At 54.9% G+C, this 22,427-nt stretch overlaps 1 protein-coding gene and 1 non-coding gene across 4 annotated transcripts in view; both read right to left on the reverse strand.

Moving 5' to 3' along the window:
* Positions 1–19,283, reverse strand: part of SLC43A2 (solute carrier family 43 member 2) — a 57,662-nt gene extending 38,379 nt beyond the window's left edge. The window contains exons 1-5 of one of the 3 annotated variants that reach the window (XM_008009796.3): positions 18,036–19,283; positions 16,966–17,167; positions 6,247–6,454; positions 4,582–4,637; positions 2,357–2,433 (exon numbers count right to left, since the gene is read on the reverse strand). In XM_008009796.3, the coding sequence (XP_008007987.1) occupies positions 2,357–2,433; positions 4,582–4,637; positions 6,247–6,454; positions 16,966–17,125 (501 nt within the window). In that variant the 5' untranslated portion in view covers positions 17,126–17,167; positions 18,036–19,283. Of the gene's footprint in view, positions 1–2,356; positions 2,434–4,581; positions 4,638–6,246; positions 6,455–10,772; positions 10,996–16,965; positions 17,168–17,359; positions 18,015–18,035 lie in introns of those variants that run through there. The other 2 variants (XM_073004565.1, XM_073004566.1) reach the window with 2 other exon arrangements.
* On the reverse strand, positions 5,874–5,977 carry LOC119620385 (small nucleolar RNA U13). The gene has a single exon (XR_005236917.1). It is a non-coding gene; the product is annotated as a small nucleolar RNA U13 (small nucleolar RNA).
* Positions 19,284–22,427: the final 3,144 nt, after the last annotated feature.

A 22,427-nucleotide genomic window follows, 5' to 3' on the forward strand; every position in this document is an offset into this window, starting at 1 on the left:
AGGCTGGAGGGCAATGGCGCAATCTCGACTCGCTGCAACCTCTGCCTCCTGGGTTCAAGCAATTCTCCTGCCTCAGCCTCCAGAGTAGCTGGGATTACAGGCACCTGCCACCACGCCTGGCTAATTTTTGTATTTTTAGTAGAGACGGGGTTTCGCCTTGTTGACCGGACTGGTCTCGAATTCCTGACCCCAAGTGATCCGCCTGCCTCAGCCTCCCAAAGTGCTGGGATTACAGGCGTGAGCCACAGTGCCCAGCCAGATGACCTTTTTAGAAGGCTATTTAACAGTACATATTAAATTTTAAAACATGCTAATCCTGTGGCCCAGCACTGCCACTGCCAGGAACTTATTTTACAGAAATACATATACAGGGATGTTAACTTCAGCAGCATTCATAAATTGGAAAAATTGGAACCCAAGCCAAAAGTCCATTAGTAGGAAACTGATTGAATAAATGATGGTCCATCTATGTTAAAGAATAATACAGAACTGCTTAATAATAAGGCAGATCTCTAAGTACTGACAGGAAAGGATGTAAAAGATACATTAAGGGAGGTTGGGTGCGGTGGCTCACGCCTGTAATCCCAGCACTTTGGGAGGCTGAGGCAGGCGGATCACGAGGTCAGGAGATCGAGACCATCCTGGCTAACATGGTGAAACCCCGTCTCTACAAAAAATACAAAAAATTAGCCAGGCGTGGTGGTGGCGCCTGTAGTCCCAGCTACTCGGGAGGCTGAGGCAGGAAAATGGCGTGAACCCGGGAGGCAGAGCCTGCAGTGAGCCGAGATCCCGCCACCGCACTCCAGCCTGGGAGACAGAGGGAGACTCCGTCTCAAAAACAAAAAAAAAAAGATACATTAAGAGAAAAGGCAAGTTACCACAGTTCTTTTTTTTTTTTTTTTTTTTTGAGACGGAGTCTTGCTCTGTCGCCCAGGCTGGAGTGCAGTGGCCGGATCTCAGCTCACTGCAAGCTCCGCCTCCCGGGTTCCCGCCATTCTCCTGCCTCAGCCTCCCATGTAGCTGGGAATACAGGCATCCGCCACCTCGCCCGGCTAGTTTTTTGTATTTTTTAGTAGAGACGGGGTTTCACCGTGTTAGCCAGGATGGTCTCGATCTCCTGACCTCGTGATCCACCCGTCTCCGCCTCCCAAAGTGCTGGGATTACAGGCTTGAGCCACCGCGCCCGGCCTTTTTTTTTTTTTAACAAAAAGAATAACACTGGTATATGCAGATATTTTAAATACTGAAGAAATATATTTCAAACTGAAGACAGGCTTATAGAATTTTTTTTTTTTTTTAGCGGAGTTTTGATTTTATTGCCCAGGCTGGGGTGCAATGCCGCGGTCTCGGCTCACCGCAACCTCCACCGTCCAGGTTCAAGCGATTCTCCTGCCTCAGTCTCGCCCCTTTTTTGACTTTCTTTCTTTCAACCCCACCTTCCTTCTGCCTCCCCCACATCAAGAAGCAGCACATTTTGTGATTTCCGGAGGCTTCCAACAAGGGGGTGCTCGGTACCCCGAGGAAACATCTCGCCCAGGCGACTGTCTGTGCCTGGGCACGGAGGAAAACAAGAGGAGGAGAAGCCCAGGTGTTCCCCTGAGTTTTCCATCTGGCTCTGGACAAAGGCAAAGTTTGGGGCAGTTCCATGGGAGGCGGGTGTTCAGGCCGCCACGAGCCGAAGCTCCCAGAGACCCTGATGACAGCTGCCGAGGAAAACAGGAAAAGAAAGTGGGCGGCAGTGTTTTGTCTTCCTGCCTCTGCCTTCCTTGGGCATATGGCTAGTGAGCTGCTTCCTCAGCGTCAAAGCCCAGGTCAGAAGGCAGGGAATGTCGGCCGGGCGCGGTGGCTCACGCCTGTCATCCTGGCACTTTGGGAGGCCGAGGCGGGTGGATCACCTGAGGTCAGCACATCGAGACCAGCCTGACCAACATGGAGAAACCCCATCTGTACTAAAAATACAAAAATTAGCCGGGCGTGGTGGCGGGCGCCTGTAATCCCAGCTACTCCGGAGGCTGAGGCAGGAGAATCGCTTGAACGTGGGAGGCAGAGGTTGCAGTGAGCCGAGATCGTGCTACTGCACTCCAGCCTGGGCAACAGAGCAAGACTTCGTCTCAGAAAAAAAAAAAAAAAAAGGCAAGGGATTGTGAGAGCCACGCCCTGCTGCCTGTAGGGACCTCAGCTGAGGAGGCCCTGCCAGGCTGTGCTGCCAGGACACCTCATCCATAGCCCCTTTACAGTTTGGGACACCCAGGCACACGCAGGCACATGGAAGGCAAGGACATAGAAACCAATCAAAGCAGCCTCAAATTTAGAAGCGGATTACCGAACTGCAGAGCTTTAAAAAGTCCGTACTCACTGTTAATGAGGTGAAGGTCATACACATCCCACCAAAGCCATTCAGAGCCAGGGCGATGAAGATGAGCACGGAGAGAGCTGTAGGGAAATGGAAAGCTCGTGAGTGGAAACCCCAGCCAAGCTCCTGGGAAGCCAAGACCGACCCACAGTCCTGGGCGGTGCAGGCTCCCAGTAAATCCAGTAAATGCAGGCCAGGGTTAGTACCTGACATCTGGGGAGTGGAAGTGACCCTTTCACACCCCCTCCTCTAGCCTACTTCTTTTTCTTTTTTCTTTTTTAATTGAGATGGAGTTTTGCTCTTGTCACCCAGGCTGGAGTGTAGTGGCACCATCTTGGCTCACTGCAACCTCTGACTCCCGGGTTCAAGTGATTCTCCTGCCTCAGCCTCCCAAGTAGCTGGGATTACAGGCATGTGCCACCACGCCCGGCTAATTTTTGTATGTCACGCCATGTTGGCCAGGCTGGTCTTGAACTCCTGGCCTCAGGTGATCTCCCCGTCTTAGCCTCCCAAAGTGCTAAGATTACAGGTGTGAGCCAGTGCGCCCGGCCTCCTCTTGCCTATTTCACAGAGCTTGGGCTCTTGCAAAAGGTGCACACCCATCGTCTTTTCTCCAATTAATAGTAGCAGTGTCCAGGCAGTGACTCACGCCTAGAAATCCAACACTTTGGGAGGCTGAAGCAGGAGAACTGCTTGAGCCCAGGGGTTCAAGAACAGCCAGGAGGCCGGGCACAGTGGCTCATGCCTGTAATCCCAGAACTTTGGGAGGCCAAGGCAGGCGTATCACCTGAGGTCAGGAGTTCAAGACCAGCCTGACCAACATGGAGAAACCCCATCTCTACTAAAAATACAAAATTAGCCAGGCGTGGTGGCGCATGCCTGTAATCCCAGCTACTCCAGAGGCTGAGGCAGGAGAATGGCTTGAACCTGGGAGGCGGAGGTTGCTGTGAGCCGAGATGGCGTCATTGCACTCCAGCCTGGGAAACAAAAGCAAAACTCGCTTCAAAAAAAAAAAAGAACAGCCCAGGCAACAAAGTGAGACCTCGCCTCTAAAAAAAAAAAAATTAAAAATTAGCCAGGTGTGGGTGTTCGTGCCTGTAGTCCCAGCTACTCTGGAGGCTGAAGTGGGACGATCACTTGAACCCGGGAGGTCCAGGGTGCAGTAAGCTGTGACTGCACCACTGCACTCCAGCCTGGGTGACAGAGAGAGACCCTGTCTCTAAAACAAAACAAAACAACAACAACAACAACAACAAAAACAAACATTAGCAGCAAGCAGGAGGCCTAAAGAAGCTACTTCACCAAAATCAAAAGTATAGGTTCCTGAAAATCAGTAGATGAGCCTGGCTAAGATTTTGGTGAAACTCAAGTCCTTTTTTGGTGTTTGCGCTACAAGTCCTTAAAACAATGGCTCCACCGGAACAGGGTTGTGGACCAGGTGGCTTCTAAGCCATCCTTCATGCTTTGGCCCGTGCTGCCTGGAGGGGACTCAGCTCGTGACTTCTGCACACACTGAGGACCGTGCCCCTGCAGCCGACCTGCTTCTTAGAACTTGCCTCGGCCGGGCGCGGTGGCTCAAGCCTGTAATCTCAGCACTTTGGGAGGCCGAGACGGGCGGATCACGAGGTCAGGAGATCGAGACCATCCTGGCTAACACGGTGAAACCCCGTCTCTACTAAAAATACAAAAAAATAAGCCGGGCGAGGTGGCGGGCGCCTGTAGTCCCAGCTGCTTGGGAGGCTGAGACAGGAGAATTGCGCGAACCCGGGAGGCAGAGCTTGCAGTGAGCAGAGATCCGGCCACTGCACTCCAGCCTGGGCGACAGAGCGAGACTCTGTCTCAAAAAAAAAAAAAAAAAGAACTTGCCTCTCGGGTTGGCATCAGTGAGGGACTGGCTTGGTTTCTTAGAACTTGCCTCTCGGGTTGGCATCAGTGAGGGACTGGCTTGGTTTCTTAGAACTTGTCTCTTGGGTTGGCATCAGTGAGGGACTGGCTTGGTTTGGTGATGAAGTGGAAGTTGCTCATACCCTGGATTCCTGTCCACGGTGGCTGCTCTCTGATCCCCCCGTCCATTTGAGATAAGTAACTGAGTAGAGGCCTAACAGGTGTCCCCTCTAACTTGAGCAGCGAACAGCAGGCCCAGGACAGTGTCCAAGAGCAGGTGGGCCTGGGAGCAGCTCAGGGCACTCTCTCCCCAGTCCCTGACGAAAGATGAAGGGCACACTCACTGTTTGGGTTACTGGCTCCATATGCAATCAGCAAGCAGGAAACCGCGAAGCAGGCGCTAAAACCAAGCAGAAACGGAATGTTATTGACCATTATGACTTTATTCCGTGTTATTGTTTTTTTGTTGTTGTTTTTGGTTTTTCTTGAGACGGAGCCACTCGCTCTGTCTCCCAGGCTGTAGTGCAGTGGCGCGATCTCGGCTCACTGCAAGCTCCGCCTCCCAGGTTCACGCCATTCTCCCGCCTCAGCCTCCTAAGTATCTGGGACTACAGGTGCCCGCCACCACACCTGGCTAACTTTTGTATTTTTAGTAGAGATGGGGTTTCACCCTGTTAGCCAGGATGGTCTCGATCTCCTGACCTTGTGATTCGCCCGCCTCGGCCTCCCAAAGTGCTGGGATTACAGGTGTAAGCCACTGCGCCTGGCCTTTTTCTGGTTTTTCTTGAGACGGAGCCTCGCTCTGTCGCCCAGGCTGGAGTGCAATGGCACAATCTTGGCTCACTGCAAGCTCTGCCTCCCAGGTTCAAGCATTTCTCCTGCTTTAGTCTCCCGAGTAGCTGGGATATTACAGGTGCGTGCCACCACGCCTGGCTAATTTTTGTATTTTTAGTGGAGACGGAGTTTTGCCATGTTGGCCAGGCTGGTCTCGAACTCCTGGCCTCAGGTGATCCGTCCACCTCTGCCTCCCAAAATGCTGGGATTATAGGCATAAGCCACCATGGCCAGCCCATTTTCATTTTTGTATATGTATTATAAAGCACATTAAGAATGCCATAGGGGGCTGGGAGCCACTGCACTCCAGCTGCAGTTGCTTGAGCAACAAGAGCAAAACTCCATCTCAAAAGAAAAAAAAAAAGAATGGCATAGGGGCCGGGCACAATGGTTCACGCCTATAATCCCAGCGCTTTGGGAGGCCGAGACGGGTGGATCACCTGAGGCCAGGAGTTCGAAACCAGCCTGGCCAACATGGTAAAACCCTGTCTCTACTAAAAATACAAAAATTAGCTGGGTATGGTGGCAGGCACCTGTAATCCCAGCTACTTGAGAGGGTGAGACAGGAGAATTGCTTGAACTGGGGAGGCAGAGGTTGCGGTGAGCCAAGATCATGCTGCTACACCCCAGCCTGGGTGACAGAGCAAGACTCTGTCTTGAAAAAAAAAAAAAAAAAAGGCACAGATATACATCATTTAGAATTTGATGTGCTTATTATATTGGGGGTACGTGTTGAAAATATTTTTTCTGGTGGAGGTATAAGGTCAAACAGGCTGTGGAAACCAGTGTTTTTTTTTTTTCTCATCAGATGAATACTGTGCCAACCTTGTAAGAAGGTTTGAGGGAAGCATGTCTCACACATGAGAGTGAAACCCCAATTATTACGCTTATGAACTACAAAGGGATCAGAAACCCATGTTCTTAGTGACAAGCAACTCCAGATCCCCCGGGCGGCCCGGAGCCTGGTGCTTTTCTTATTGAGTACTGGAGCGTGGCGAGGACCACAGTACCTGCTGATTCGGTGGCGGATGGGGAAGGAACTCCATTCTGGATGGGCCTTCAGGGAGCTCCACAGTACACCTGATAGCGGGTATGACCAGGATACCCTTCCAGGGGGAACTCAGCCCAGAGGGTCCACCTGCCCACTCCCTGCCCCCCAAGGGACCCGCACTGACCTGCCCAGCAGCCTGAGCTTCCTCGGGCCATACTTGTCCATGACGATACCCAGGGGCAGGGTGATGGCACTGAGCAGAAAGGAGCCCACGGTGAAGGCCAAATTTAGCATCTCGTCCTGGGCCTGGCAGCTGAGCCAGCCGTTCATCCAGCTCACCTCCTCGTGCCCCGGCTCTGCTGTGCTGCCCGCTGTGCCATTGGTGACATTCTCTGTGTGAAGAGGGAAGGAAACCCTGACCTCGGGGTCAAGATAGGGATTCCCAAAGATCAGAGGGGCAGGTGCCCATTCGGAGTGCCCGACTGGGAATGCCAGGGCTGGCTGGGGGCCTCTCAAGGACTCAGGTTACCCCACAGCGGGCTTGGAGGGCCATTTGGCTCAAGTCCCCTGGAGTGAAAAGAGGTTCTTAACTTTTGAGGGGTAACTTTTGTGGACCCTTTGAAGAACCCAATAAAGACCTCCCCAGAAAATGCACACCAAGGTTTCCACAGTTTCAGGAGTTTCACGTGTCCCTTGAAGAGCAACGAAGCCCAGGCTGAGAGTCCCATTCCAGAGCATCTGCCACCCCAGAACAGCAGACCTCAGGGTCCCGCCCTGGCTGTGCGGCCCCAGGCTGGTGAGAACCCGCTCACGGCAGCTGTGTCCACGGGGACAGACTGAAGCCAGTATGGATGCAGACCCCAGACCGCTTGGGAAGGACAAGCACCGGCCTCACCCCGATAGCCTAGTTCTCGTCTGTCAGTGTGCGGAGACCGGGCGCCTCCTTCAATGGGAAGTCCAGCTGCCTTCTCAAACGTGGAACGGATGCCACCGTCTCGCCTTCTCCCCCTGATATTTTCTTTGTCTTTCTTTTTTTTGTCTTTTCTTTTTTTTTGAGACGGAGTCTCACTCTGTTGCCCAGGCTGGAGTGTAGTAGCAGGACCTCGGCTCACTGCAACCTCCGCCTCCTGGGTTCAAGCAATTCTCTTGCCTCAACCTCCCGAGCAGCTGGGACTACAGGCGCCCAACACCACGCCCCGCTAATTTTTTTGTATTTTTTTAGTAGAGATGGGGTTTCACCGTGTTAGCCAGGATGGTCTCGATCTCCTGACCTCGTGATCTGCCTGCCTCAGCCTCCCAAAGTGCTGGGATTACAGGCATGAACCATCGCGCCCAGCCTCTTTTTTTTTTTTTTTTGAGATGGAGTCTCACTCTGTTGCCCAGGCTGGAGTATAGTAGCATGATCTCGGCTCACTGTAACCTCCGCCTCCTGGGTTCAAGCAATTCTCTTGCCTCAGCCTCCTGAGTAGCTGAGACTACAGGCACCTGCCACCACACCTGGCTAATTTTTGTATTTTTAGTAGAGACTGGGTTTCACCATGTTGCCCAGGCTGGTCTCAAACTCCTGACCTCAGGTGATCTTCCCACCTCTGCCTCCCAAAGTGCTGGGATTACAGGTGTGAGCTGCCATGCCCGGCCGAGATGCACCTTTCTTATTTTCCTTGCCGGGGTCATTGTGATGCCATCCCGTGACCATGCCCAGACCTCGCTGGGTGCCGCGTCTGGTGTGTCTGCCACACCCAGCCCTTAATGGCCCCTCCAAAGTCCACCCAGCACCAAAACAACACAAAAAGGCAGAGAAAAGTGCTGTGGCAGCTGAAGACGGGAGGGTGGAGGACTGGCTGGGAACGTGGCTGAGGACCTGGCCGGGACTGCTAGTTAAGAGATGCTGACTAATCCTGCAGAAAACAGGAGCCGACTTTGATTAGATGCGAGGTCACACTGGGAGAGTCAAGGAAATGCTTTTCTTCCGATAACTGCCTGCCTTTCAATTGCAGCCCTCTGGCGCCAGGGCTGTAGAGCTGAGGTTTGCAAAGGCTTGCTCAGGCCTCTCGGGGCTCCTCCAAGGTCACTGGAAAGGATGCACATGGGTGGAATCATGCCTCATGCCAACGTGTGACCAGGGAGGCTCGCCAGGGCCGTGTGGATGAAGAGCGTGGAACTGGAATCTGGCTTCGAGCTTCCTGTTTTGGTTCCTCCACTTTCTACCTGCATAACCTTGCTCTAGCTCAGTTTCCTTGTCTATAAAATGGACATCATAGAATAATAAGATCCACCTCCTAGAGTTTGGGGGAAGATCAATGAGAAAATCCAGAAAACTTTCTGGAGCTCACCCAGGCATAGAAAGCACTCAATAATGAATCGCTTCAAGTTGCTGCTGTTCTCGTGGCTATTATGATCATGGCTGCTACCGGAGGCTCCGGATGGGAATCAGGGCACAACCAGCTGGCACAGAGCCGGACGCAGTGGCTGCACACGGGGAGCACAGTCCCGTCAGCGTGTGTGGAAGCGCAAAGACACATCTAATCCCCCACTGGGCTGTGAGCCCTGAAAGGCAGGGCCTGCATTGTGGTCACTTCTGTGTCCCCAGTATCTCACCCAGGTCTTGGCCTACAATAGCTGTTTACTGAATGAATAGAAACAACAGGGCCAGGTGTGGTGGCTCACGCCTGTAATCCCAACACTTTGGGAGGCAGAGGCGGGTGGATCGCCTGAGATCAGGAGTTCAAGACCAGCCTGGCCAACATGGTGAAGCCCCATCTCTACTAAAAATACAAAAATTACAAATATTAAAAATACAAAAATTAGCCGGGCGTGGTGGTACATGCCTGTAATCCCAGCTAGTCAGGAGGCTGAGGCAAGAGAATCATTGAACCTGGGGGACAGAGGTTGCAGTGAGCCAAGATCACACCATTGCACTCCAGCCTGGGCAAAAGAGTGAGACTCTGTCTCAAAAAACAACAACAACAAACAAACAAAAAACCAGAATCAGGCCAGGTGCAGTGGCTCAGTCTGTAACCCCAGCCCTTTGGGAGGCCAAGACGTGTGGATCACCTGAGGTCAGTAGTTTGAGACCAGCCTGGCCAACACGGTGAAACCCTGTCTCTACTAAAAATACAAAAATTAGCCGGGCGTGGTGGCGGGCGCCTGTAATCTCAGGTACTCGGGAGGCTGAGGCAGGAGAATCGCTTGAACCCAGGAGGCGGAGGTTGCGGTGAGCCGAGATCATGCCATTGCACTCCAGCCCGGGCCACAGAGTGAGACTCTGTCTCCAAACAAACAAACAACAACCAAAAAGTCTTAAATTGATTAGAGATCTGGTCACCCCTTTAACTACAGAGGGGAGAGGCAACGGTGTCTGTCCTTCCCATCTTTTACCCTGCAGCCACGACACACAGGGGCAAGGACCTTGCACTCTAGACCAACAGCCTTCTCCCCTTAAACAAATCCCTGCCGCTGGGGCCACCAGGCCCTCTGCCCGGCCGCTTGCCTCCAGGCAGTCCTGTCCAGCAACGGATGCGCCTGGAGCGGGGGAGGTGAGCAGCTTCCCCTTCTGCTTGGGGAGAGTCTCCCTGCTGCTGGAGGGAACGAAGCCCTTGGTGAGCCCAGAAGCTCTGTTGACAGTAAACAGCAGCACCACCGTCACCGTCACCGCTCCAGCAGATGCCCAAACACAGACACACCCAGGCTGTTCCCCTCCCTCTGCTCCCACCTGGGCCACTGTGGGCCAGGAGAGAGACAAACAGATTAAGCACCCAGGAAGTGCCAAGGCGTGGTGCGGTCCTCTGCTCCCAGCCTAGAGCTTGACCCCGGGCCAGCCTGCTCTTCTCATTCCCGGCCAGCCTGCTCTGCTCCTCACCTGCACCTGTTTATGAAACGGACGCCTCCTCAGGGGCGGCCAGAAGTGGCCCAGCCCAGGCCGGACAGAGAAGGTGAACAGAGAAGACAGGCAAGAGTTGGTGTGGCCAGTGAGTGCCCAGAACAGGAACAGGGCTGCTTAGGAGGAGACCCAGGGCCAGGGCGGAGGAACCCTGTTCAGCCCCGCTCACAGAAGACGCACAAGATCTTTACAGAGGAATCAGGGAGAAAAGAGGGTGCTGTGGCCCTCTCGGGCTCCCCCAAGTCAAAGAGGAGTCTCCCCACACCCCGGGAGACAAAGGGAGGGGCCTCCAAGATGATGCTTGAGGGGGCCAAGGAGTACCTGGCTTGAGGTTCCTTCTAAATTCCTGAGCTTCCCCCTTCCCTGACTGGCTGCTTTCTGAGCCCCCCGCTCCAGGGTGCGGGCCCCTGGACAGCCCACCGATGGCCCCTGCCCAGGATCTCCCGGCTCTTAAATCCTTAGTCTATCCGGCAACAGGAAGCAGCATCTCAGTCCTCAGTGCGGCAGGGGAGATATAGGTGAGAGGTCAATTCAGACACAGAGCAAACAACAGACAGGAGGGCACGGACAGGCAGAGGCCGTCCTGGGCTGACCAGAGCCTGGCCCCCGAGCAGTGGGCCCAGCAGCGGCTGCCATGTGCACAGTGCCAGTGTGTGCCAGCTGCCACGCTCAGTGCCCACGCCCACCCCATATTCCCCATGAGGATACTGTGAGAGTATCCCTGAGGGATGCTCAGAGCAGGGAAGTCAACTTGCCGAAGGTCTCATGGGGGTCTCTGGGGAAGCTGGGCTTGACTCCAGGCTGTCAGACCCCGAAGCTCCCGCTCTTACCCTTCGAGCTATGCCGAGGCTGGTCTACCTGGGTTAGAGGCTCATATCCCAGGGAGGAAATGCCGAGAGAACAGAGCCAGGAAAAGGCTGCCCATGGTGTCGGCAACACTAGGAGGCCCTGAATATCGCTTGGTGAGAACGGAACTAAGACTCTCCCACGAGGTCCCTGAGAGCCAGCCTAAGCTGGATGGACCTTCACGGACACCAGAAGCCAGGGGTGGCCAGCGGATGTCTGTGAGGGAAATGAGGTCACGAACCAAGGAGGGAGGCTGGGGCGGCGGGAAGAGCCAAGGCCGCCAGCTCTTCTCTGAGACGCATCCTGAGGCTGCCGGCTCCAGCCTTTAAACCTTCTTACCCATTGCTATGGAATTTTTAAAATTCCAAATAAACTGGGGGAAAAGTTTAAAAGTCACATTTACAGCAATAAACGTGAAAGGTTGGATTTATGAAAGCTATCTGGTGGGTACAGTGGCTCACACCTATAATCCCAGCACTTTGGGAGGCCGAGGCGGGCGGATCACCTGAGGTCAGGAGTTCGAGACCAGCCTGGCCAACATGGTGAAACCCCGTCTCTACTAAAAATACAAAAATTATCCAGGCGTGGTGGTGGCTGCCTGTAATCTCAGCTATTTGGGAGGCTGAGGCAGGAGAATCACTTGAACCTGGGAGATGGAGGTTTCAGTGAGCTGAGATCGCGCCATTGCCCTCCAGCTGGGGCGACAGAGTAAGACTCCATCTCAAAAAAATAAAATAAAATGAAATACAAATACAAAAAACTAGCCGGGCATGGTGGCGGGCACCTGTAATCCCAGCTACTTGGGAGGCTGAGGCAGGAGAATTGCTTTAATTCTGCCGAGAGGCAGAGGTTGCATGAGCTGAGACTGCGCCACTGCACTCCAGCCTGGCGACAAGAGTGAAACTCCATCCCCAACTCCCTGTCCCCCAAGAAAAAAGAGGGGTCCTCGAGGCAGCAGAGAAGTCTCCTGTCCACGTCTGCAGCTTCACTCAGCCCATGGGGACCAAGCCTGGCCCTGCTTCCCCAAGGTGGGCGGCAGCCCCTCTGCCGTCGCAGCAACCTGTATGCCAGGGTGAGCTCGCGGCGACCTCGGTGCCAGGGTGAGAGGCTGTCTCCCACCACCACAGGCGGAGCAACCGCAGCAGTCAGGAGCATACAACTGGGGTCAGCCTTCATGCCCATGGTCAGACCGTGCGTGACTTCCTCGGGCAGAGGCCGTGACGACTTCTGGTTTCTATGCCATCCAAACATACCCAGCATGGGGCAAGCCCTCAACGATTCACACGAGGCTCTAACAGGGGAACTGGATCGTCGCCCTCCTCTACCTCCCTGATTTCCTCCTGCCTTGGGAATAAAATTCACTTTCCCCAAATGGACTCCCAGGCCCTGCAGGCCCGGCCCCTTCCCACTTCTCTCCTCTCCTCCAGGGTGTATCCTCCTTTCCTGACTCACCCCTCTTCAACCTCCAGGCTTCAGCCTGAACCCCAGAGAGCCCCTCCCACCCAGTAGGAGCCAGATCTCCGTGGCTATTCTGGCTCTTTCTTGGGGGCCCGGCTATACACAGGGCTTTGGAATTACACAGGTTACACCAGTGTGCGTGTGATGACTTGTTTGCTCTGAGTCCCCAGCACCACACCTTCATCAATGTTTACTGAATGTTTAGGTTACAAGAAAGAGGGGATTAACTATGCACATGTAGGCCTGGAGCAGTGGCTCACGCCTATAATCCCAGCAATGTGGGAGCCTGAGGCGGGTGGATCAACTGAGCCCAGGAGTTTAAGACTAGCCTGGGCAACATGGTGAAACCCCCATCTCTACAAAACATTTAAAAATTAACTGGATATGGTGGCTCACACCTGTAGTCCCAGCACTTTGGGAGGCTGAGGTCGGCAGGTCACTTGAGCCCAGGAGTTTTGAGACCAGCCTGAGCAACATGGTGAAACACTTATCTCTACAAAAAATTTGACCAGGCACAGTGGCTCACACCTGTAATCCCAGCAATCTGGGAGGCCAAGGCGGGTGGATCACCTGAGGTCAGGAGTTCGAGAACAGCCTGACCAATATAGTAAAACCATATCTCTACGAAAAAATACAAAAATTAGCCAGGTGTGGTGGCAGTCACCTGTAGTCCCAGCTACTTGGGAGGCTGAGACAGGAGAATTGCTTGAAACTGTGAGGCAGAGGTTGGAGTGAGCCAAGATCGCGCCACTGCACTCCAGCCTGGCAACAGAGTGAGACTCTGTCTCAAAAAAATAATAATAGGCCGGGCGCGGTGGCTCACGCCTGTAATCCCAGCACTTTGGGAGGCCGAGGCGGGCGGATCACAAGGTCAGGAGATCGAGACCATGGTGAAACCCCGTCTCTACTAAAAAATAGAAAAAAATTAGCCGGGCGCAGTGGCGGGCGCCTGTAGTCCCAGCTACTCGGGAGGCTGAGGCAGGAGAATGGCGTGAACCCGGGAGGCGGAGCTTGCAGTGAGCTGAGATCGGCCACTGCACTCCAGCCTGGGTGACAGAGCGATACTCCATCTCAAAAAAAAAAAAATTAAAAAAAAAAAATAATAATAATAATAAATAAATAAAAAACTAAGCAGGGCTGGGCGTGGTGGTTCACACCTGTCATCCCAGCACTTTGGGAGGCTGAGGTGAGTGGATCACCTGAGGTCAGGAGTCCGAGACCAGCCTGGTCAACATGGTGAAACCCCATCTCTACTAAAAATACAAAAATTAGCTGGGCGTGGTGGCGGGCACCTGTAGTCCCAGAAACAAAAACAAAATCTAACTGGGTATGATGGCTCACGCATGTAGGCCCAGCACTTTGGAAGGCTGGGGCAGGAGGATCGCTTGAGCCCGGGAGTTTGAGATCAGCCTAGGCAACATGGCGAGACCCTCTCTCTACAAAAAAATACAAAAATTAGCTGAGTAGGGTGGCGCACACTTGTAGTCCCAGCTACTCAGGAGGCTGAGGTGGGAGGATTGCTTGAGCCCAGGAGTTAAGGCTGCAGTGAGCTGTGATCGCACCACTACATTCCGGCTAGGGCAACAGAGCAAGACTCTGTCTCAGATAACAAATCCATCCACAGGTAGCTGCAGCCCCCCAAGCTGACCCTGACCCTGTTGAAGTGGGGGCTACTGGATAACAGAGAAAATGAAGAAAGAGCCCAGGTGTGGGCGGTCACACTGCCATCCGAGAGGCCAAGAGGACACAGCTCTGGGAAGCCCCATGCTTCTTGGACTGAACACCCAATTGGTCTCCTGCCCTCACCAGGGGGACGAGGGAGGCATCCGGCAGCCAACACCTGGAGAATATTGTGCAAAACCCGTCACCAGCTTCCTGCACCCAGGTCCCCAAACCCAGCCTGCCACCTCTCCCAGTGGGCAAGGAAGAACAAGCTGAGGGGCAGCCGAGAAATGAGCCATTTCCTTCCCTCTGCCACCTCCCCAGGCTGGAACCCAACACCACGTCTGTGGCCAGATTCTGGCTGGAGTCCTGAGAAAGAGTTCTAAGAATCTTTCAACAGGTTCAGGCAAATTTTCTTTAGAGAACAAACCAAAGCATCGTCCTAGAGCGACACAAAGCTGACAAATTTGCATCTCATCAGCCGGACACGGCTCAGCCTTTCACAAGTCTAATTCAACACATTCAAAAAATGGCCTCACTGCTTCTCTGTAATTCAGCCATGCACCAAGTTTGAAAATATCAGACCGAAGCCGAAACCTTCACCCTAACTTCACCAGGCACTCCCAGACAAGCAACGTGTGGAGATTTCTGGCCTGAAAGAAAACTGGTTATGTGGACTCCAAGAATCAAGGAGCAGTGCGGCCAGAGACAGAAGCTGTGTGGAATCAGCAGGCTTCCCGCCCGGGACGCGGGCTCAGCAGGTTTGCCAGATAATCAGAAAAACCAAAATTGGAGGCAGGAGCAAAAGCATGGATAAGAAGTTGATGTTCAACCCACAATCCTGACCCTTCACCTTCACTTTGGTTTAGGGGAGCAACTTGTCAAGTCTGCCCAGGGCTTAAAACACCAACTCAGCACCACACTGGCACAGTCTCTGGGAGTCCTCCCACTTAGACAGAGGAGGAAGCCAAGGTTGAGGCAGGAATGAAGGGACCAGACCCAACTCTGCCAAAACCATACTATCAATTAAATCCGTAGACGGTCTATGAAAAAAAAAAAAAAACACCTAGAATCTGACCTTCCCGACACCATAGTGGGTGGAAAAAAAAAAAAAAAAAAAAACACCTGCTCACAACAGTTCTCTGGTCTGGGTGAGACACTAAAAGCTTTCTCTGAGGCCAGGTGCGGCGGCTCACGCCTGGAATCCCAGCACTTTGAGAGGCTGAGGCGGGTGGATCACGAGGTCAAGAGATCAAGATCATCCTGGCGAACACAGTGAAACCCCATCTCTACTAAAAATACAAAAAAAATTAGCCGGGCGAGGTGGCGGGCGCCTGTAGTCCCAGCTACTCGGGAGGCTGAGACAGGAGAATGGCGTGAACCCGGGAGGCAGAGCTTGCAGTGAGCCAAGACTGCACCACTGCACTCCAGCCTGGACGACAGAGCGAGACTCCACTCAAAAAAAAAAAAAAAAGAAAAGCTTTATCTGGGGATGATGACTTTTTTTTCTGCTTTTTTTGTTTGTTTGTTTCAACCCTGTGTCCAGCCTGAAAGAGCCCACAAGAGAGGCAAGCAGGCAGGGTCACGATCTCTTAAGGGAGGAGAGGAAAGGAGAAGCAGCAGCAAACACTCCAGCCTGTGCCTTTCCGGGACAGGCATTAATCTCCTAACATCTCTCGGGCAAAGCAGAAAGCTTGTTCAGGGAACAAGGTCTGACTCTTCCCAACTCCCAGGATTTCTTGCTGATGTGGGGAAAGGCCTGCCAAGAACCCTTAGGCTGTTAGGAAATATTTTTGAGTGGCTAAAGGCTAAAGGTTAGTTATTAATGATATACTTTCTGTCCTCTCCCCGCGGCCTCTGCATTCTCCTGCTTTCTCCTGCCCTGAACCTCTCCAGCTAAGCCTCCCTCCCTAGAGACTGGGACACACAGGAATCTCCGGGGCAGATCGGAGAAGGGAAACAGGGAGGCTTCCACAAAGGATTACACCCAGCATGAGCTGGTCCAAAGCTTTCTCTTCCTGCAAAGAGCTCTAGGAAGAAAAGGCCTGCTGCTGGGGACTCAGGAAGTCAAACCTGGGCTACCTCCATCTATGGGCACTCGAGCACTGGCGAGAGAGATTATGTGAGCTCAGCTATTATCAGTTACCGTTAGGATCAAGGAGAAGACAGAGGGAAACATTGCCTGTTAAGGTTGCCTAGGAAGGAGGATAGGAAGCTAGAGGCTGGGGGCTGCTGTGGCCCTCCTGTGGGGCTGAACCTACTGCCCTGTAGTAATCAGGATCCTCCAACAAGGTATGAAGGTGTGAAGGTGTGTGCGTGTTGGATGGTGCAGACGTCATGCAGAGAAGCATCCTCAGCCTGCCTTCGCAATTCCAGTGGCGAGGCAAAGAGGAGAGGACAAGCCTAGCATCACTTCCATAAACGTTCCCTTCTCCTCTTCCCCTTCATCCTCACGGGGTTGGAAAGCCACGGAGATGTCCTCAGAGCCCGTGTCGGGAAATGCCCTTTGGAGAATCACAAGGCAGCAAAAATAGACAAGAAATTGTGTCCAGCAAGCACTTAGGAGATTCCACAACGGCCTGAGGAACGTCTAGATTCTAGATGAACCCTCCCTGGACTGGAGGCAAGGCCACTTCCTCTCCTGCTGCACCCCAGCCCCTAAATCAGGAGTTCCTCTTTCTCACAAGCAGAGAGCAACATGTTTACTACCAGCCAAGCTATGTTCCAGGAGCGGGGAGGAGAGGAGAGGAGTCCAGCAATGTTCCTAGGGGATGGAAGGAACACCCTGGACAGCAGGTGGGGCTCTGGGTGGATGGCAGGCCCAGGCTCTGTGGCCTTGCGCAAGACAGAAGATGGCTCTGAACCTCGATGTCTTCATCCACAAAATCCACAATGACAAGTACCCGGCAGGGCTGGGTGAGGATCACATGGGCCTTTGGATACCCGAGCGGCACTGGGCAATGCAGTGCTGTGGCATGCGAGGTCTTCACCCCCATCCCGCCCCCTCCCAAAGCCCCGGCTCCAGGAGCCCCCCGCAGCCCCAGGCGCCTGTCTCACCTGGCTTGGTACACAGGTAGGAGTAAAAGCCCTCCGACTTGAGCATGATGAGCAGCGAGCCCCAGCCCAGGAGGACTGCCGAGAAGAGGAGGTTCTCCAGCACGGCCGTGCAGGCCATCCACCAGCGGCGGCGATGGGCAGTGGCCAGGGTGGGCGCCATGGTGCGCCGCGGCTCCGGGCTCCGACTCCGGCTCTGCACCACCTGCGCACAGACCTCGGCGTCAGCGGCCGGCCCTGCCCAGCCCCTGCGGTCGCCCCCCAGCTGCCCCGGCCGCTGCCGCAGGGCTCCGGACTGTCACTCCTCCCCGGCCGCGGGGCCGGTGCGCGCTGCGGAGGCGGCGAACCCCAGCCCTGCCCGGACCTGGGCCACCCCGACCCCGCGGCCGGCTCGTACCGCTGCCCTCCGCTACGACAGAGCCGCCCTGGCCAGGCAGGGAGACGTCTCCCGCAGCTCACTCCGAGGTAAACTGAGGCATGGAGGCAAGAAGAGGCTAACGCATGCTGAGGGCCGTGGAACTAGTCCTGGCCTGCAGCAGGACTGACATCGCCTGGGGCCACCATGGAACGCTGCGTGAGGTGGGCAGGGGCAGATCCGGGGGCTGCCTCTCCCAGGGACCCTGACAGGTGCCCTCCCGCCCGCGCCCGAGACCCTTCCCCGGAGCTGGTTTCTTCAACCACAAGATCAGCGCCCAGAGCTAGGGAACGGCCCGCCCCGGCGCGCTCATTGGCCGGACGGCGCAGGAACTGCCGCGCCATTGGACGCCGTCTAGGTCGCTAGGCGCTGCGGCCACGCGAACCCGGCGTGGGAGACGAGAAGCCGGTTCAAACCGGCGGCGCGAGCCAGCCCGCGACCCCCATCCCGGGCGTTCCCCCGGCAACCCGCCCGTTTCCATGGCTTTGGAGCCCCGCGCCTCCATCCCCAGCCCGCATCTGTTCGTCATCTCTTTCTTGGAGGCCCCTCATCGCTCCGTCTCTCTCCTCTTATTCCCACGTTTTCTCCCTGCGCCCCTTCGGCGGGCGCTTCTGCCCGCGCGCCCTCGCCCCGACCGCGACCCCCGGCTCCAGCTCACCCGGCTCCTCCGGCGTGTGTCGGGCCCGCCCGGCGCCTTTTCTGCCCTCTTTTATTCCAGCCCTTTTATTCCGACCCCAAGAAGAAAACACTGCCGCCCGCTGATTGGCTGAGCGGGGCTGGAAACAGGCGTCGACCAATCAGCAGCCAGCCCCCCGCCCGCCCCGCCGCGAGCAGAAGCCGGTTCCGGCCGGACTCGGAGACAAACAAGAGAGATGGGGGGCGGGAGGGGCCGGGGCGCTGCGGGCTCTGCCGCCTTCAACTTGACCGAGTCACAGCGCGGCCGGGAATCCCCGGCGACATCGCCCTGCGACCTCTCCAGCGCCCTGACCCTGCGAGGCTGGGGCTCCGGCTCCGCGTCCCGGACCCCCGCGGACTCCCCCGCGAAGCCGCCGGGCCACCAGCGCCCCCAGCTGGGCTCTCCCGCGGCCGCCCCGCCGTCCCCAGCTGCCCCCTCCGCGCGGGTCACCACGCCCAGATGCGCCGGCTCCGCACTGTGGTTCCGCTCTCGAATCCCCACCCCGCTTTCTCCCCACGAAGCGCCGCCGTCCCCGTCGCCTCGGGCTTTGGGTCCTGGTTCCTCGCTCCCCTGCCCCGGTGGTTCCCGTCCCGGCGTATTCGGGGTCTGGGATCCCGGACCCGGTCCAGCCGTGGCGCCCCCTGCTGAAGCACCCACCGGGTGCCGTCTGCCCGGTCCCTGGAAGTTGGCCCTTGGAAACCTGCAAGGGGATTTGGGGCGGGTCTGTCCCGTCCTAGGATGGGGTATCCTGAGGTCCCCCCATCAGACTGACCTTTCTCCGCCCGTGTTCACGCACTGCTCGGTCCCCTGGGGACCTTTCACCCTTGATGGTCATCTGGGAGCTCCCTGCCAGCGGTGAGCCCCACCCCCCACCTTCACCCCGTTCCACCCACGTCCACCGGCTCGTACAAGCCTGCGAGGGTTCGAGGGGGCTCCGGGTCCCCGTCTGATAAGCCCGGGCTCCGAAAGCTCAGCTGCCCGTCTTCGTCCCCCAGATCCGAGGCGCTAGCCCCAGCTCGGAAGACCGTCTGACTGCCCCAGAATCTGCTTGATCTCCCTAGCTCGTTCCGGGGGTCTGGCTTAGCATCCCAGGGCTGCGGCGGCGCGGTGTTCTCATCTGGAATCCCAGCGGTTTGGGAGGCTAAGGTCGGAGGGCCACTTAGGGCTAGGAGTTCGAGACCAGCCCGGGCAGCATGGCGGGACCCGTCTCTACCAAAATAAAAAAATAACCAAAAATAGCCGGGCACGGTTGTTCACGCCTGTGATCCTAGCACTTTGGGAGGCCGAGGCGGGTGGATCACGAGGTCAGGAGTTCGAGACCAGCCTGGCCAACATGGTGAAACTGGGTCTCTACTGAAATGCAAAAACTAGCTGGGTGTGGTGGTGCACGCCTGTAATCCTGCTACTGGGGAGGCTGAGGCAGGAGAATGGCTTGAACCCAGGAGACGGAGGTTGCAGTGAGCCGATTGTGCCACTGCACTCCAACCTGGGTGACAGAGCAAGACTCCGTCTCAAAAAAAAAAAAATAAAATAAAAATAAATAAAACCCCACCACCACCCCAAGGCTGTGGGAGCCCCAGACGCCTCTTGCTCTACTTGCCCCAGTCCGAGTGTGCCCCTACTGTCCAGAATCCGCCCAGGCCACCTGGCGAGGGCAGCTCCCCCAGACAAGGCTTGGTGCTGTCAGCCTGCTGGGGAGCGGCTGCAGCTGGTAACCTACCCCGTTCCTCACCCTGAACCCTTCCCACTCACAAGGTTTCACCTGCCATCCGAAAAATCTCTTCCTTCACCCTTTCCTCCTCTTTGAGCAGCCTGAGGGCGCTCCAGGGCTCAAACACATCTCAAATATCCCCCAGAACTGTCCTCCCCATTTTCTCTCAGATAACCACACTACTGTCTACTAAAGTTAGATACCAAGAACCATCTCTTTTTTTCTTTTTCTTTTTTTTGAGACAGGATCTTAGGCACCCAGACTGCTGGAGTGTGGTGGCGTGATCATAGCTCACTGCAGCCTTGACCTCCTGGGCTTAGGTGATCCTCCTGCCTCAGCCTCCCAAGTAGCTGGGACCACAGGTGCGTGCTACCACGCTTGGCTAACTTTTGCATTTTTTGTAGAGATGGGGTCTTGCCCTGTTGCCCAGGCTGGTCTCAAAGTCCTGGGCTCAAGTGATCCTCCCACCTCGGCCTCCCAAAGTGCGGGGATTACAGGCATGACTCACAGCGCCCTGCTGAGAACCATCCTTTCAACAGACATTGCTTAGGCAGTCGCTGTGATTCTGCCTCTCCCTCAAACCATCCCCATCGCGCTGATACAGCTGTATCTCCTACATATTTACCTAATCGGTCCATCTGTGCCCTTAGGCCCGGAACTGCTGTTGTTGAGCCACCTTCAAATTTCAGCTCCTCAAATCCAGCCCCCATCTCATCCCAGGGCACTAAGGGAAATGTAAATGTGACCTCTGCCAAAATTCTTCAGAAACTATTATTTGTAAAACAGGATAAAGTTCCAGTTCCTGGCTGGGCACGGTGGTTCACACCTGTAATTCCAGCATTTTGGGAAGCTGAGGTCAGAAGTTAAAGACCAGCCTGGCCAACATGGTGAAACCTTGTCTCTACTAAAAGTACAAAAATGGCTGGGCGCGGTGGCTCACACCTGTAATCCCAGCACTTTGGGAGGCCGAGGCGGGTGGATCACAAGGTCAGGAGTTCAAGACCAGCATGGCCAGGCTGGGCGCAGTGGCTCATGCCTGTAATCCTAGCATTTTGGGAGGCCGAGGTGGGTGGATCACGAGGTCAGGAGTTCAAGATCAGCATGGCCAGGCTGGGCGTAGTGGCTAATGCCTGTAATCCTAGCACTTTGGGAGGCTGAGGCGGGTGGATCACAAGGTCAGGAGATCGAGACCATCCTGGCTAACACGGTGAAACCCTGTCTCTACTAAAGATACAAAAAATTAGGTGGGCGTGGTGGTGCACACCTGTAGTTGCAGCTACTCTGGAGGCTGAGGCAGGAGAATCACTTGAACCCGGGAGGTGGAGGTTGCAGTGAGCCAAGATTGTGCCATTGCACTCCAGCCTGGGCAACAAGAGCGAAACTTCATCTAAAAAAAAAAAAAAAAAGATCTGGGTGATGTGGCACCCGCCTGTAACCCCAGCTACCCAGGAGGCTGAGGCAGGAGAACTGCTTGAGCCAGGGAGACAGAGGTTGCAGTGAGCAGAGATTGCGCCACTGCACTCCAGCATGGGCAACAAAGCGAGACTCCGTCTCAAAAAAATAAATAAACAAAATTTAAAAGTTCCAGTTCCCCAATTTGACCCACGCAGGCTCCTCTGTCTCCCTGTCCTGGAGGACATCTGACCTGCCTGGTCCCAGATGCTCCAATCACACGGCCTGTGGTTTCTGCACCTGCTGTTCTCCTCTAGCTCTCGACAAAGCCTCATTTTGGACAGCACCTCCTCTGGGAAGCCTTCCCTAACCACTCCTCATTAATAATGTTCACTTTATTTGTCCACTGCTGGCACTGTTTTATAATTAATTATTCATCTGTTTGTCTTCCTTTCCAGTTGACTATGAACTCTTTGGGGGCAGAACGGTGTCTTCTTCAACTTTGTATAACCAGCCCTTGATAGAAAAGCAAGCACAAAGCAGGTGCACAATATGAGTTTGTGGAATGAAAACATGAACTCATGAAAAGGGGCAAGAGGCCAGGCGTGGTGGCTCACACCTGGAATCCCAGCACTTTGGGAGGCCGAGGCGGGTGGATCACCTGAGGTCAGGAGTTCGAGACCAGCCTGGCCAACATGGTGAAGCCCTATCTCTATAAAAAGTACAAAAATTAGCTGGGCGTGATGGTGGGTGCCTATAATCCCAGCTACTCAGGAGGCTGAGGCACAAGAATGGCTTGAATCTGGGAGGCGGAGGTTGCAGTGAGCCAAGACACAAAAGAAACTCAACCTTAGAATACGCATAGAAATTTAAATTGTAATGAGATATAATTGTTGATGGTTAAACACAAAAACAAATTTTTTTTTGAGAGAGTCTCACTCTGTCGCCCAGGCTGCAGTGCAGTGGCACGATCTCGGCTCATTGCAAGCTCCACCTCCCGGGTTCACGCCATTCTCCTGCCTCAGCCTCCGGAGTAGCTGGGACTACAGGCACGCACCACCACGCCCAGCTAATTTTTTTGTATTTTTAGTAGAGACAGGTTTCACCGTGTTCGCCAGGATGGTCTCAATCTCCTGACCTCGTGATCCACCCGCCTCAGCCTTCCGGGCGTGAGCCACCGCGCCTGGCCAAAAAAAATTTACATATACTTTTTAGAAGCTTTAGTGGCTGGGCACAGTGGCTCACGCCTGTCATCCCAGCACTTTGGGAAG

The sequence above is a fragment of the Chlorocebus sabaeus genome, chromosome 16 (assembly GCF_047675955.1).
Source record: "Chlorocebus sabaeus isolate Y175 chromosome 16, mChlSab1.0.hap1, whole genome shotgun sequence".
Lineage (NCBI taxonomy): Eukaryota > Metazoa > Chordata > Mammalia > Primates > Cercopithecidae > Chlorocebus > Chlorocebus sabaeus.